The 15,000-nt window shown below is 45.3% G+C and overlaps 1 protein-coding gene across 4 annotated transcripts in view; it reads right to left on the reverse strand.

Annotated features, from left to right (window-relative positions):
* The window catches only part of LOC308387383 (uncharacterized protein), a 25,293-nt gene that overhangs the window by 5,533 nt on the left and 4,760 nt on the right, over positions 1–15,000 (reverse strand). Inside the window, exons 3-9 of one of the 4 annotated variants that reach the window (XM_080867391.1) lie at positions 13,339–15,000; positions 12,955–13,155; positions 12,464–12,642; positions 10,560–10,760; positions 5,925–6,125; positions 860–1,060; positions 369–547 (exon numbers count right to left, since the gene is read on the reverse strand). The exon at positions 13,339–15,000 is cut by the window's right edge and continues 623 nt beyond it. In XM_080867391.1, coding sequence (XP_080723517.1) covers positions 536–547; positions 860–1,060; positions 5,925–6,125; positions 10,560–10,760; positions 12,464–12,634 — 786 coding nt within the window. In that variant the 5' untranslated portion in view covers positions 12,635–12,642; positions 12,955–13,155; positions 13,339–15,000 and the 3' untranslated portion in view covers positions 369–535. The remainder of the gene's footprint in view (positions 1–368; positions 548–859; positions 1,061–5,924; positions 6,126–10,559; positions 10,761–12,463; positions 12,643–12,954; positions 13,156–13,338) is intronic. The other 3 variants (XM_080867390.1, XM_080867392.1, XM_080867393.1) reach the window with 3 other exon arrangements.

The raw sequence follows: 15,000 nt of genomic DNA on the forward strand, positions 1-15,000 counted from the left end.
TCAACACACACACACACACACACACACACACACACACACACACATACGCTCAATGGAGTATAAAATAAAGACCGGGGCAGTTCTCTCACTGGAGTCTCTTAGAGTGGAGGCTGCCCTTGCTAGCAAGAAGTTCTGTGTGTTTCTCTTCTCTGAGTCTTTACTGAAGAAGTGTTTTATAACATTTTCCTTAACAACTGACATGTGTTTTTTGTGTAAAAGAGAGAGAGACACACACACACACACACACACACACACACTCACACTCAGCGGCTCAGAGATGAGGGAAAAACAACAGAAATCAGGATAGATTTTAATGTCAGGAGATGCCCTGTGATGCTGGGGCCATTGTGTAAGATTGGAATGTGTACCAGTGGCTGGTGGGTGGTCCTTGAAGGTCCCGGGAGGAGGCGGCGAGGAGGCAGCGGGTGGCTGGGCTTCGGCCTTGGCCCAGGAACGTCATTTATTCTGCGTGGCGCCGCGTGTGCCCTGTGCAGCTTCGATGTGTGCGGCTGACGCTCTGTGGTTCCTGTTCCTGTCATAAAAGGCCCTGTACAAGGGGATAAGAAATGCATCATTGGTTACCAAAATAAAACAGTGTCTTTCTGCCTGTGTCATTCTGTTTGGTTTCTTTGAGCGTTTGTTTCTTAAATACACAGCAAGTGTCACTCTCTCTCTCTCTCTCTCTCTGTCACACACACACACACACACACACCAAAGCACACACACCAAAGCGCGCACACACACACACACACACTCAGCGGCTCAGAGATGAGGGAAAAACAACAGAAATCAGGATAGATTTTAATGTCAGGAGATGCCCTGTGATGCTGGGGCCATTGTGTAAGATTGGAATGTGTACCAGTGGCTGGTGGGTGGTCCTTGAAGGTCCCGGGAGGAGGCGGCGAGGAGGCAGCGGGTGGCTGGGCTTGAGCTGTGGATCAGGGACGTCATTAATTCTGCCTGGTGCTGCGTGTGCCCTGTGCAGCTTGGATGTCTGCCGCTGACGCTCTGTGGTTCCTGTTCTGCTGATCTCCTGGTCCACACACGGCTTCAGGGTGCACTGTACAAGCGGAGAAGAAATGCATCATTGGTTACCAAAATAAAACAGTGTCTTTCTGCCTGTGTCATTCTGTTTGGTTTCTTTGAGCGTTTGTTTCTTAAATACACAGCAAGTGTCACTCTCTCTCTCTCTCTGTCACACACACACACACACACACACACACACACACACACACACACCTACCTTCTCCAGGGCCAGGGTGCTCATTGAAGATTGTGGCAAAGATGTTCAAGAATGCCTGAAGGCTGGCTTCGTTGAAATGAAGATCAGGTGGTTCCCCGACTTGAAATTTCGTGATCTCCGGGGAACCCGTAAGGCAACTTGGAACTTCGTTGATTTTGTTGAAGTCCACAACGATGACCAACAGCCTTCAGTGGAGGCACAGTCATCAGCCATGGTTGGAGATATTTCAATGGAGATGGAGCGACGTTCGCTTTGCTATGCCCGGAATCTTGACAGATACAAGGAACATGGCATGCCATGGTTGGTCGATGTACTGAAAAGGCTTCCAAAACAGATCGATCCTGAAACTCAGAAGAAAATTCTCGTTCTGGTGAGTTCAGTTGGCCTCCTGATGAACCGGGATTTCGTATCTTTTGAGAAAATCAAGGATCTGCTACTCGAGCTAAAGGTCAGTCAAGCGGACCTTCAGAAATGTAAGATTCTGTCTACATCTCCATGTCAGCGTACGTTTGGATTCACCCTGTACAAACTGTACTACGACATCCCATATCGTATGGTGATCCAGCCAGTGCATCCAAAAAAGAAGCCTCCAACACTGCAACTGGAGCTTGATCACGTGGAACTTCCCGTCCTGCTGGAGGATGAAGAGCCTCAGGTTGTGAGCACAAGCGCAGTGTTCATCCCTGCCAATGTCAGCAGGCGTTGGTCAGACATAGAGATAGGCTTTGTGAACACGGACCCTTCAGTCAGGGTAAAGAATGCATATGCACAGTATGTGCGGGATTGCAAGGCTGCAGGCTTGTCTTTTTTTTTTTTTTAAATGACATCAGAAACAGCAGTATGCGACATTACGTGATGGCAGAGCTTCAGTTCATCCTTTGTCATTTTTTTTTTTTTTTTTTTTTTTTTTTTTAAATAAATAGGACAGGGGGAATGAATGAGAGAAAGAGGGGGAGAGAAAGAAAGAGAACCAAAGGGGAGAAGAGACGGTGAGAAGGGGGGGGGGAAGAGAGAGAGAAAAAAAAAAAGAACTCCTGGGTCACCTGTATGGAGAAAAAAAAACAAAAAAACAAAAGCTGCAGGCAAAAGACTGCACTCGGTGTCAAAGTTGGACAAATAAAGAATTGGTGTTACAGAATTCACCAATCCAGTGCTTTTTCAAGTTATGGTGTGATGAAAAACTTATTGTCTTTTTTTTTTAAACTAAGTTTTGATTTTTTTCCCATGTTACACGAGTGTGATGCCATGTTACGGTTGTAAACATGTTTCCAAAATTGTTAATTTTACCTTGTTTGCTTTGAAAACGTAATTCTTGTAATCAAACAATAAATGTTCGCTTTGTAAATATATCTGATAATTCTGTTTTTGACATCATGTTCTGTTAAAAAAATCATTGTTGAGATGAAAATAATATATGTTATTTTTGTAAACATTTGTGAGAGAAATCTTTTTCTCTCTCTCTTTTTTTTTTTTTTTTAAAACATGTCATAAAGACGAGACCCACAAACTCAGTATGTCTACTCATTAGCTACCTTGCATTATAAATATATAAAGTTTTAAAAAGTGCTTATTAAAAGAAACTATAGTGATGTGATAACTTCCAGCAGTGTCATTCTCATTTTTGTTCTTGATCAGCATTAATACGAAATGTCAGGGAGAGCAAAACGGTCGTCCTTCACAGTCCTCCTCCAACACTGACAAGGATTGTCCACAAAAAAACCCCAAAAAAACCCCCCAAAGAACTGGTCTCCCATTAACATTCATTCAACGTGTACACAAAGATAGACGTTTTTGGAAAAGCATAGTTAATACAAAAGGAGACTTCTCAAACTAAAGAGGAGAGTATTGGCGACTGGTAACACACTGCTGCTGCGACCAACTGGAACACAAGACGACAGGTAAAAATTAAAATAACTAGCAATAATTAGGGGTTAGGTTGGTGTCTAGGTGGGGGTTTTGGTGGGTGCCGGACGCTGTGGCGAAGAGGCCACGCCGATGGCTTCTTCGGTTCTGGAGATATGGCGAATCGGACCAAAAAGGATGGGACAAAACGGTCCCAATCGGAGAAAGGAAGGTGCAGAGGGCCTGGGTCCACCACCACTGTACTCAGCAGGCCCTGCCGGGTCGTTAGACACGCAGCATGGCAGGGATCGGTGACATAACATGTAGCAGTTTCCCTTCACAGAAGCCTCTGCAGCAGGTGGGTGGAGGAGGAGGCAGCAGAACCAGGCCTTTGGAGCACTGTGTCATCTCCTGGTCCTGATGCTTTGAATCTCCCTCTCTGTCTGTCTGTCTGTCACACACACACACACACACACACACACACACACACACACAGTAAGGTCTGAAGTGCAAAATTTGAATTACATTCCTTTGTATCTCTCCCTCTCTCTCACTCTGTCTCTCTCTCTCTCTGTCAACACACACACACACACACACACACACACACACACACACACACACACAAGCTGGTCAGCTGCTTTGCAACTCAATGCGGTACAAATCGACTTGTGTGCCTCTTTTTCTCTTTGGGTTTTCTGTGTGTTTTTTAAAATTTTTAAATCCACAGCAAGTGTCTCTCTCTCTCTCTCTCTCTCTGTCACACACACACACACACACTCAGTAAGGTCTGAAGTGCAAAATTTGAATTACATTCCTTTGTATCTCTCCCTCTCTCTCTGTCTCTGTCAACACACACACACACACACACAGTGAGGTCTGCAGTGCAACTGGGATTTAACAAGAGGGGCTCCCTCTGCTGCAATTGCATCTGTGGTCCACCGGAGGGCGACCAGCCGGGACGTCCTGTGCTTTGCATATTAAAGTTTTTGCAAGCGCATTGACATGTGTTTTTTGTGTAAAAGAGAGAGAGACACATACACACACAGAGAAGCTGGTCAGCTGCTTTGCAACTGGGATTGAATCAGAGGTGCTCCCTCTTCTGGCTTTTTCTTATGCACACTATTAAAAAAAGTTGGGCGCACCCAAATCAGCGTTCAAAGATTGATGGCTCCCTGTCAGAGCACTGGCTATGAATTTCAGATCGATCAGGCCTTAACTTGACAAAAAAGTTATCAATCGTTCTTTTCATCTTTTCTCATTGCCCACGGTCAGTTATATCCACTTCTGTCGGTCCTAGGATATTCACAAGGCCTGTGTATCATCACTGATTTCTATAATCCACTTGATTCCGATTCACAAGGTCCAGATTCGATTTGGTGCAATTTTTACTCAGAAAGTGAGAGATCTTATAATTCTGATCATTTATCAGTACTGACACTAAACTTTATCAGAGATGTGACCATCACAGCACATGCCGTTGTGTCAAAGTAACTGAGAATAAAATAAAATAAAAAACATAAAGGAGATTAGGGTTAGGGTTAGGGGGTTAGGGTTAGGGTTAGGGTTAGGGTTAGGGTTAGGGGGTTAGGGGTTAGGGGTTAGGGTTAGGGTTAGGGGTTAGGGTTAGGGTTAGGGTTAGGGTTAGGGTTAGGGTTAGGTTATGGGGAAAAAGCCAGGAGAGGATGGGACAAAAGTGGAATAACTGAAAAAGTAAGAGGTGTAGAGGGCTGATGTTGGTGTCTAGGTGGGGGTTTTGGTGGGTGCCGGACGCTGTGGCGAAGAAGCCACGCCGATGGCTTCTTCGGTTCTGGAGATATGGCGAATCGGACCAAAAAGGATGGGACAAAAGGGTCCCAGTCGGAGAAAGGAAGGTGCAGAGGGCCTGGGTCCACCACCACTGTACTCAGCAGGCCCTGCCGGGTCGTTAGACACGCAGCATGGCAGGGATTGGTGACATAACATGTAGCAGTTTCCCTTCACAGAAGCCTGTGCAGCAGGTTGGTACAGGAGCAGGCACCAGAAGCAGGCCTGTGGAGCACTATGTCATCTGCTCGGCCTTGCTTCAGGATGCACTGTACAATTCGATAGCAAGACCTCATGGGTTACCACAAAAAAAACAGTGTCTTTCTGCCTCTGTCGTTCTCTTTGGTTTGTTTGAGCGCTTGTTTTTTAAATACACAGCAAGTGTCTCTCTCTCTCTCTCTGTCTGTCTCTCTGTCACACACACACACACACACACACAGAAGCAGAGCAGCTGCTGTGCCACTGGGATTGAACAAGAGGTGCTCCCTCTGCTGGCTCAATGCGGTACAAAGTGTCAGAAGGTGTTATACCGGCGAAAATAACATCTTTCAATTGCATGTTTGGTCCACAGGATGGCGCCTAGCAAGCAAGTCCTGTACATTGCATATTAAAAGTTGTTGCAAGTGCACTCACATGTATTTTTTGTGTAAAAGAGACACACACACACACACACACACACACACACACACACACACACACACACACGCTCAATGGAGTATAAAATAAAGACCGGGGCAGTTCTCTCACTGGAGTCTCTTAGAGTGGAGGCTGCCCTTGCTAGCAAGAAGTTCTGTGTGTTTCTCTTCTCTGAGTCTTTACTGAAGAAGTGTTTTATAACATTTTCCTTAACAACTGACATGTGTTTTTTGTGTAAAAGAGAGAGAGACACACACACACACACACACACACACACACACACACACACTCACACTCAGCGGCTCAGAGATGAGGGAAAAACAACAGAAATCAGGATAGATTTTAATGTCAGGAGATGCCCTGTGATGCTGGGGCCATTGTGTAAGATTGGAATGTGTACCAGTGGCTGGTGGGTGGTCCTTGAAGGTCCCGGGAGGAGGCGGCGAGGAGGCAGCGGGTGGCTGGGCTTCGGCCTTGGCCCAGGAACGTCATTTATTCTGCGTGGCGCCGCGTGTGCCCTGTGCAGCTTCGATGTGTGCGGCTGACGCTCTGTGGTTCCTGTTCTGCTGATCTCCTGGTCCACACACGGCTTCAGGGTGCACTGTACAAGCGGAGAAGAAATGCATCATTGGTTACCAAAATAAAACAGTGTCTTTCTGCCTGTGTCATTCTGTTTGGTTTCTTTGAGCGTTTGTTTCTTAAATACACAGCAAGTGTCTCTCTCTCTCTCTCTCTCTCTCTCTCTCTCTGTCACACACACACACACACACACACACACCAAAGCAAACACACCAAAGCGCGCGCACACACACACACACACACACACACACACAGACACTGTGAGGTCTGCAGTTCAAAATTTGAATCTCAGAGCTTGGTGTTTTTGTCTCCCTCCAGTGGACAAATGCAGGTATGATTAGGGTTGGTTAGGTTAAGGGGATTTAGCCAGAGCTTGACGGAATAAAATGGAATAACTGGGAAAGTAAGTGTCGTAGAGGGATGAAAGTGGTGTCTACGGGGGGGTTTTCTGCCGCTCCGCACGCGCTGGTGAAGACCCCATGTCGATAGCACCAACGGTTCTGGACTTGGTGTAAATGGGTCCAAATTTGACGGAATAAAAAGGTCAAAGTGGCAGATAGGAGTGTCCGATCGGGCCGATTCCACCACCACTGTACTCAGCAGGCCCTGCCGGGTCGTTAGACACGCAGCATGGCAGCGATTGGTGACATAACATGTAGCAGTTTCCCTTCACAGAAGCCTGTGCAGCAGGTTGGTACAGGAGCAGGCACCAGAAGCAGGCCTGTGGAGCACTATGTCATCTGCTCGGCCTTGCTTCAGGATGCACTGTACAATTCGATAGCAAGACCTCATGGGTTACCACAAAAAAAACAGTGTCTTTCTGCCTCTGTCGTTCTCTTTGGTTTGTTTGAGCGCTTGTTTTTTAAATACACAGCAAGTGTCTCTCTCTCTCTCTCTGTCTGTCTCTCTGTCACACACACACACACACACACAGAAGCAGAGCAGCTGCTGTGCCACTGGGATTGAACAAGAGGTGCTCCCTCTGCTGGCTCAATGCGGTACAAAGTGTCAGAAGGTGTTAGATATCTGCTTTTGACAATCAATTGCACCTGTCGTCCACAGGAGGGCGCCTAGCTGGGAAGTCCAGTACATTCCATATTAAAGTTGTTGCAAGTGCATTTTTTGTGTAAAAGACAGACACACACACACACACACACACACACACACACACACACACACACACACTGTAAGGTCTGAAGTGCAAAATTTGAATTACATTCCTTTGTATCTCTCCCTCTCTCTCTCTGTCTCTCTCTCTCTGTCAACACACACACACACACACACACACACACACACACACACACACACACACACACACTGTAAGGTCTGAAGTGCAAAATTTGAATTGCATTCCTTTGTATCTCTCCCTCTCTCTCTCTCTCTCTCTCTCTCTCTGTCTCTCTCTCTCTCAACACACACACACACACACACACACACACACACACACACACATACGCTCAATGGAGTATAAAATAAAGACCGGGGCAGTTAGGGTTAGGGGGTTAGGGGTTAGGGAGAGGAAAAGTGTTCCGGCCCCTGAAGGGACGCGGAGGTGCACGGTCCTTCCCTTGGGCCCTCCCGCTACTCCACTGCCTGTTACGGCCACCAGGCACAAGACGCCGTCCCCGGTACCGTACAGGGATCCAATCCTGGTCCTCATCCAGGTAGACCATTATTGTCTTGTCTGTGATGAAGCCTTTGTTATCTAATAATAAAGTTTTGTGTGGATGATGCAGCCTTTGGTATTATAATTTAATAAATTTTGTTTGTCTGTTATTTATGAATGTAGGTATGAATGAAAATGTATCTAATTTATAGTGCAAAAAAATAATAATGAGAAAAAAAGAAAGCGTTTGTTTTTTATAAAAAAATAAAGAAAAACTGATTAATTTTTAATAAATTCAAAATAGGCCAAATGGTAGTGTGCCCGGGGCAACGTTTCGACCCCACCGGGTCTTCTTCAGGCCAGGGCACACGCGGTACAAAACGAAAAAGTGGCTGCTGTGAATAATCTGGAGATGTTGCTCCTTCGGCTGTCAGGGCTAGAATGAGGGTGTTCAGCACTCCTCTCCTTATATAGCCTCTGACGAACTAAACTAAAAATGCAGTTTTCAATGAACTGATGTTTTAAAGTTATGCAGCCTTGCCTATAATAATGAAAAAACACAGAAAATGGAAAATATGTACATAGTCAAATAATACAAAATTGTTTTTAACGTATTTTTTAATCCTTTTTAACCACTCTAAATGTTGTAGATAAAACTATGTTTTGAATTGTTTTTAGTATTTTATGAAATGATTTTAAATGTTTTTTTTGTTGTTTTTTAATGGTTTTTTAATTTTTTTTGTTGCTTATTCATTTTTGGTGCTTTTATTTACATTTGTAAACATGACAAAATTGTTTTTAACGTATTTTTTAATCCTTTTTAACCACACTAAATGTTGTAGATAAAACTGTGTTTTAAATTGTTTTTTTAGTATTTTATGAAATGATTTTAAATGTTTTTTTTGTTGTTTTTTAATGGTTTTTTTTAATTTTTTTTGTTGCTTATTCATTTTTAGTGCTTTTATTTACATTTGTAGACATGAAGTTTGCATGTTGTGAAGATAAACAATGCTTCAAACAGGAAAAATTATTTTTAACTATTTACAACCGTATGAAACATTGAAAAGAAATTTAAACTAATGTGAAAAAATTGAAATCAAGATTTTTGATGTTTTTAAAGATATGTGATGCGTTTTTGTGTATTCCTTTGTGTTTTTAAATAGTTTTGCGTGTGGTCTTAATAATGTTAGTAACACAACAAACATGAGGGTTCCCCATGTGAGTGGGGGTTAGGAAATGAAAAGTAAAGACCCCCATGGTTAGGGTTAGGGCTTGTGAATCGGGTTGGGGTTAGAGACAAAAGATCAAAATGGTTAGGGTTAGGGCTTATGACTGGGTCGGGGTTAGAAATAAAAGATCCAAATGGTTAGGTTCAGGGTTAGGGTTAGGGTAGGGTTAGGGTTAGGGTTAGGGGTTAGGGTTAGGGGTTAGGGTTAGGGGTTAGGGTTAGGGTTAGGGTTAGGGGTTAGGGTTAGGGTTAGGGTTAGGGGGTTAGGGTAGGGTTAGGGTTAGGGTTAGGGGTTAGGGTTAGGGGTTAGGGTTAGGGTTAGGGTTAGGGGTTAGGGGGTTAGGGGTTAGGGTTAGGGTTAGGGTTAGGGTTAGGGTTAGGGTTAGGGGGTTAGGGTTAGGGTTAGGGGTTAGGGGTTAGGGTTAGGGTTAGGGTTAGGTTATGGGGAAAAAGCCAGGAGAGGATGGGACAAAAGTGGAATAACTGAAAAAGTAAGAGGTGTAGAGGGCTGATGTTGGTGTCTAGGTGGGGGTTTTGGTGGGTGCCGGACGCTGTGGCGAAGAAGCCACGCCGATGGCTTCTTCGGTTCTGGAGATATGGCGAATCGGACCAAAAAGGATGGGACAAAAGGGTCCCAGTCGGAGAAAGGAAGGTGCAGAGGGCCTGGGTCCACCACCACTGTACTCAGCAGGCCCTGCCGGGTCGTTAGACACGCAGCATGGCAGGGATTGGTGACATAACATGTAGCAGTTTCCCTTCACAGAAGCCTGTGCAGCAGGTTGGTACAGGAGCAGGCACCAGAAGCAGGCCTGTGGAGCACTATGTCATCTGCTCGGCCTTGCTTCAGGATGCACTGTACAATTCGATAGCAAGACCTCATGGGTTACCACAAAAAAAACAGTGTCTTTCTGCCTCTGTCGTTCTCTTTGGTTTGTTTGAGCGCTTGTTTTTTAAATACACAGCAAGTGTCTCTCTCTCTCTCTCTCTCTGTCTGTCTCTCTGTCACACACACACACACACACACACACAGAAGCAGAGCAGCTGCTGTGCCACTGGGATTGAACAAGAGGTGCTCCCTCTGCTGGCTCAATGCGGTACAAAGTGTCAGAAGGTGTTATACCGGCGAAAATAACATCTTTCAATTGCATGTTTGGTCCACAGGATGGCGCCTAGCAAGCAAGTCCTGTACATTGCATATTAAAAGTTGTTGCAAGTGCACTCACATGTATTTTTTGTGTAAAAGAGACACACACACACACACACACACACACACACACACACACACACACACACGCTCAATGGAGTATAAAATAAAGACCGGGGCAGTTCTCTCACTGGAGTCTCTTAGAGTGGAGGCTGCCCTTGCTAGCAAGAAGTTCTGTGTGTTTCTCTTCTCTGAGTCTTTACTGAAGAAGTGTTTTATAACATTTTCCTTAACAACTGACATGTGTTTTTTGTGTAAAAGAGAGAGAGACACACACACACACACACACACACACACACACACACACTCACACTCAGCGGCTCAGAGATGAGGGAAAAACAACAGAAATCAGGATAGATTTTAATGTCAGGAGATGCCCTGTGATGCTGGGGCCATTGTGTAAGATTGGAATGTGTACCAGTGGCTGGTGGGTGGTCCTTGAAGGTCCCGGGAGGAGGCGGCGAGGAGGCAGCGGGTGGCTGGGCTTCGGCCTTGGCCCAGGAACGTCATTTATTCTGCGTGGCGCCGCGTGTGCCCTGTGCAGCTTCGATGTGTGCGGCTGACGCTCTGTGGTTCCTGTTCTGCTGATCTCCTGGTCCACACACGGCTTCAGGGTGCACTGTACAAGCGGAGAAGAAATGCATCATTGGTTACCAAAATAAAACAGTGTCTTTCTGCCTGTGTCATTCTGTTTGGTTTCTTTGAGCGTTTAGGGTTAGGGTTAGGGTTAGGGTTAGGGTTAGGGGTTAGGGTTAGGGTTAGGGTAGGGTTAGGGTTAGGGTTAGGGTTAGGGTTAGGGGTTAGGGGGTTAGGGTTAGGGTTAGGGTTAGGGGTTAGGGTTAGGGTTAGGGTTAGGGTTAGGGTTAGGGTTAGGGTTAGGTTAAGGGGATTTAGCCAGAGCTTGACGGAATAAAATGGAATAACTGGGAAAGTAAGTGTCGTAGAGGGATGAAAGTGGTGTCTACGGGGGGGTTTTCTGCCGCTCCGCACGCGCTGGTGAAGACCCCATGTCGATAGCACCAACGGTTCTGGACTTGGTGTAAATGGGTCCAAATTTGACGGAATAAAAAGGTCAAAGTGGCAGATAGGAGTGTCCGATCGGGCCGATTCCACCACCACTGTACTCAGCAGGCCCTGCCGGGTCGTTAGACACGCAGCATGGCAGCGATTGGTGACATAACATGTAGCAGTTTCCCTTCACAGAAGCCTGTGCAGCAGGTTGGTACAGGAGCAGGCACCAGAAGCAGGCCTGTGGAGCACTATGTCATCTGCTCGGCCTTGCTTCAGGATGCACTGTACAATTCGATAGCAAGACCTCATGGGTTACCACAAAAAAAACAGTGTCTTTCTGCCTCTGTCGTTCTCTTTGGTTTGTTTGAGCGCTTGTTTTTTAAATACACAGCAAGTGTCTCTCTCTCTCTCTCTGTCTGTCTCTCTGTCACACACACACACACACACACACAGAAGCAGAGCAGCTGCTGTGCCACTGGGATTGAACAAGAGGTGCTCCCTCTGCTGGCTCAATGCGGTACAAAGTGTCAGAAGGTGTTAGATATCTGCTTTTGACAATCAATTGCACCTGTCGTCCACAGGAGGGCGCCTAGCTGGGAAGTCCAGTACATTCCATATTAAAGTTGTTGCAAGTGCATTTTTTGTGTAAAAGACAGACACACACACACACACACACACACACACACACACACACACACACTGTAAGGTCTGAAGTGCAAAATTTGAATTACATTCCTTTGTATCTCTCCCTCTCTCTCTCTGTCTCTCTCTCTCTGTCAACACACACACACACACACACACACACACACACACACACACACACACACACACACTGTAAGGTCTGAAGTGCAAAATTTGAATTGCATTCCTTTGTATCTCTCCCTCTCTCTCTCTCTCTCTCTCTCTCTCTGTCTCTCTCTCTCTCTCTCTCTCTCTCTCTCTGTCAACACACACACACACACACACACACACACACACACACACACATACGCTCAATGGAGTATAAAATAAAGACCGGGGCAGTTCTCTCACTGGAGTCTCTTAGAGTGGAGGCTGCCCTTGCTAGCAAGAAGTTCTGTGTGTTTCTCTTCTCTGAGTCTTTACTGAAGAAGTGTTTTATAACATTTTCCTTAACAACTGACATGTGTTTTTTGTGTAAAAGAGAGAGAGACACACACACACACACACACACACACACACTCACACTCAGCGGCTCAGAGATGAGGGAAAAACAACAGAAATCAGGATAGATTTTAATGTCAGGAGATGCCCTGTGATGCTGGGGCCATTGTGTAAGATTGGAATGTGTACCAGTGGCTGGTGGGTGGTCCTTGAAGGTCCCGGGAGGAGGCGGCGAGGAGGCAGCGGGTGGCTGGGCTTCGGCCTTGGCCCAGGAACGTCATTTATTCTGCGTGGCGCCGCGTGTGCCCTGTGCAGCTTCGATGTGTGCGGCTGACGCTCTGTGGTTCCTGTTCCTGTCATAAAAGGCCCTGTACAAGGGGATAAGAAATGCATCATTGGTTACCAAAATAAAACAGTGTCTTTCTGCCTGTGTCATTCTGTTTGGTTTCTTTGAGCGTTTGTTTCTTAAATACACAGCAAGTGTCACTCTCTCTCTCTCTCTCTCTCTGTCACACACACACACACACACACACCAAAGCACACACACCAAAGCGCGCACACACACACACACACACTCAGCGGCTCAGAGATGAGGGAAAAACAACAGAAATCAGGATAGATTTTAATGTCAGGAGATGCCCTGTGATGCTGGGGCCATTGTGTAAGATTGGAATGTGTACCAGTGGCTGGTGGGTGGTCCTTGAAGGTCCCGGGAGGAGGCGGCGAGGAGGCAGCGGGTGGCTGGGCTTGAGCTGTGGATCAGGGACGTCATTAATTCTGCCTGGTGCTGCGTGTGCCCTGTGCAGCTTGGATGTCTGCCGCTGACGCTCTGTGGTTCCTGTTCTGCTGATCTCCTGGTCCACACACGGCTTCAGGGTGCACTGTACAAGCGGAGAAGAAATGCATCATTGGTTACCAAAATAAAACAGTGTCTTTCTGCCTGTGTCATTCTGTTTGGTTTCTTTGAGCGTTTGTTTCTTAAATACACAGCAAGTGTCACTCTCTCTCTCTCTCTGTCACACACACACACACACACACACACACACACACACACACACACCTACCTTCTCCAGGGCCAGGGTGCTCATTGAAGATTGTGGCAAAGATGTTCAAGAATGCCTGAAGGCTGGCTTCGTTGAAATGAAGATCAGGTGGTTCCCCGACTTGAAATTTCGTGATCTCCGGGGAACCCGTAAGGCAACTTGGAACTTCGTTGATTTTGTTGAAGTCCACAACGATGACCAACAGCCTTCAGTGGAGGCACAGTCATCAGCCATGGTTGGAGATATTTCAATGGAGATGGAGCGACGTTCGCTTTGCTATGCCCGGAATCTTGACAGATACAAGGAACATGGCATGCCATGGTTGGTCGATGTACTGAAAAGGCTTCCAAAACAGATCGATCCTGAAACTCAGAAGAAAATTCTCGTTCTGGTGAGTTCAGTTGGCCTCCTGATGAACCGGGATTTCGTATCTTTTGAGAAAATCAAGGATCTGCTACTCGAGCTAAAGGTCAGTCAAGCGGACCTTCAGAAATGTAAGATTCTGTCTACATCTCCATGTCAGCGTACGTTTGGATTCACCCTGTACAAACTGTACTACGACATCCCATATCGTATGGTGATCCAGCCAGTGCATCCAAAAAAGAAGCCTCCAACACTGCAACTGGAGCTTGATCACGTGGAACTTCCCGTCCTGCTGGAGGATGAAGAGCCTCAGGTTGTGAGCACAAGCGCAGTGTTCATCCCTGCCAATGTCAGCAGGCGTTGGTCAGACATAGAGATAGGCTTTGTGAACACGGACCCTTCAGTCAGGGTAAAGAATGCATATGCACAGTATGTGCGGGATTGCAAGGCTGCAGGCTTGTCTTTTTTTTTTTTTTAAATGACATCAGAAACAGCAGTATGCGACATTACGTGATGGCAGAGCTTCAGTTCATCCTTTGTCATTTTTTTTTTTTTTTTTTTTTTTTTTTTTAAATAAATAGGACAGGGGGAATGAATGAGAGAAAGAGGGGGAGAGAAAGAAAGAGAACCAAAGGGGAGAAGAGACGGTGAGAAGGGGGGGGGGAAGAGAGAGAGAAAAAAAAAAAGAACTCCTGGGTCACCTGTATGGAGAAAAAAAAACAAAAAAACAAAAGCTGCAGGCAAAAGACTGCACTCGGTGTCAAAGTTGGACAAATAAAGAATTGGTGTTACAGAATTCACCAATCCAGTGCTTTTTCAAGTTATGGTGTGATGAAAAACTTATTGTCTTTTTTTTTTAAACTAAGTTTTGATTTTTTTCCCATGTTACACGAGTGTGATGCCATGTTACGGTTGTAAACATGTTTCCAAAATTGTTAATTTTACCTTGTTTGCTTTGAAAACGTAATTCTTGTAATCAAACAATAAATGTTCGCTTTGTAAATATATCTGATAATTCTGTTTTTGACATCATGTTCTGTTAAAAAAATCATTGTTGAGATGAAAATAATATATGTTATTTTTGTAAACATTTGTGAGAGAAATCTTTTTCTCTCTCTCTTTTTTTTTTTTTTTTAAAACATGTCATAAAGACGAGACCCACAAACTCAGTATGTCTACTCATTAGCTACCTTGCATTATAAATATATAAAGTTTTAAAAAGTGCTTATTAAAAGAAACTATAGTGATGTGATAACTTCCAGCAGTGTCATTCTCATTTTTGTTCTTGATCAGCATTAATACGAAATGTCAGGGAGAGCA

The sequence above is a fragment of the Rhamphochromis sp. 'chilingali' genome, assembly GCF_963969265.1.
Source record: "Rhamphochromis sp. 'chilingali' genome assembly, chromosome: 19".
NCBI lineage: Eukaryota > Metazoa > Chordata > Actinopteri > Cichliformes > Cichlidae > Rhamphochromis > Rhamphochromis sp. 'chilingali'.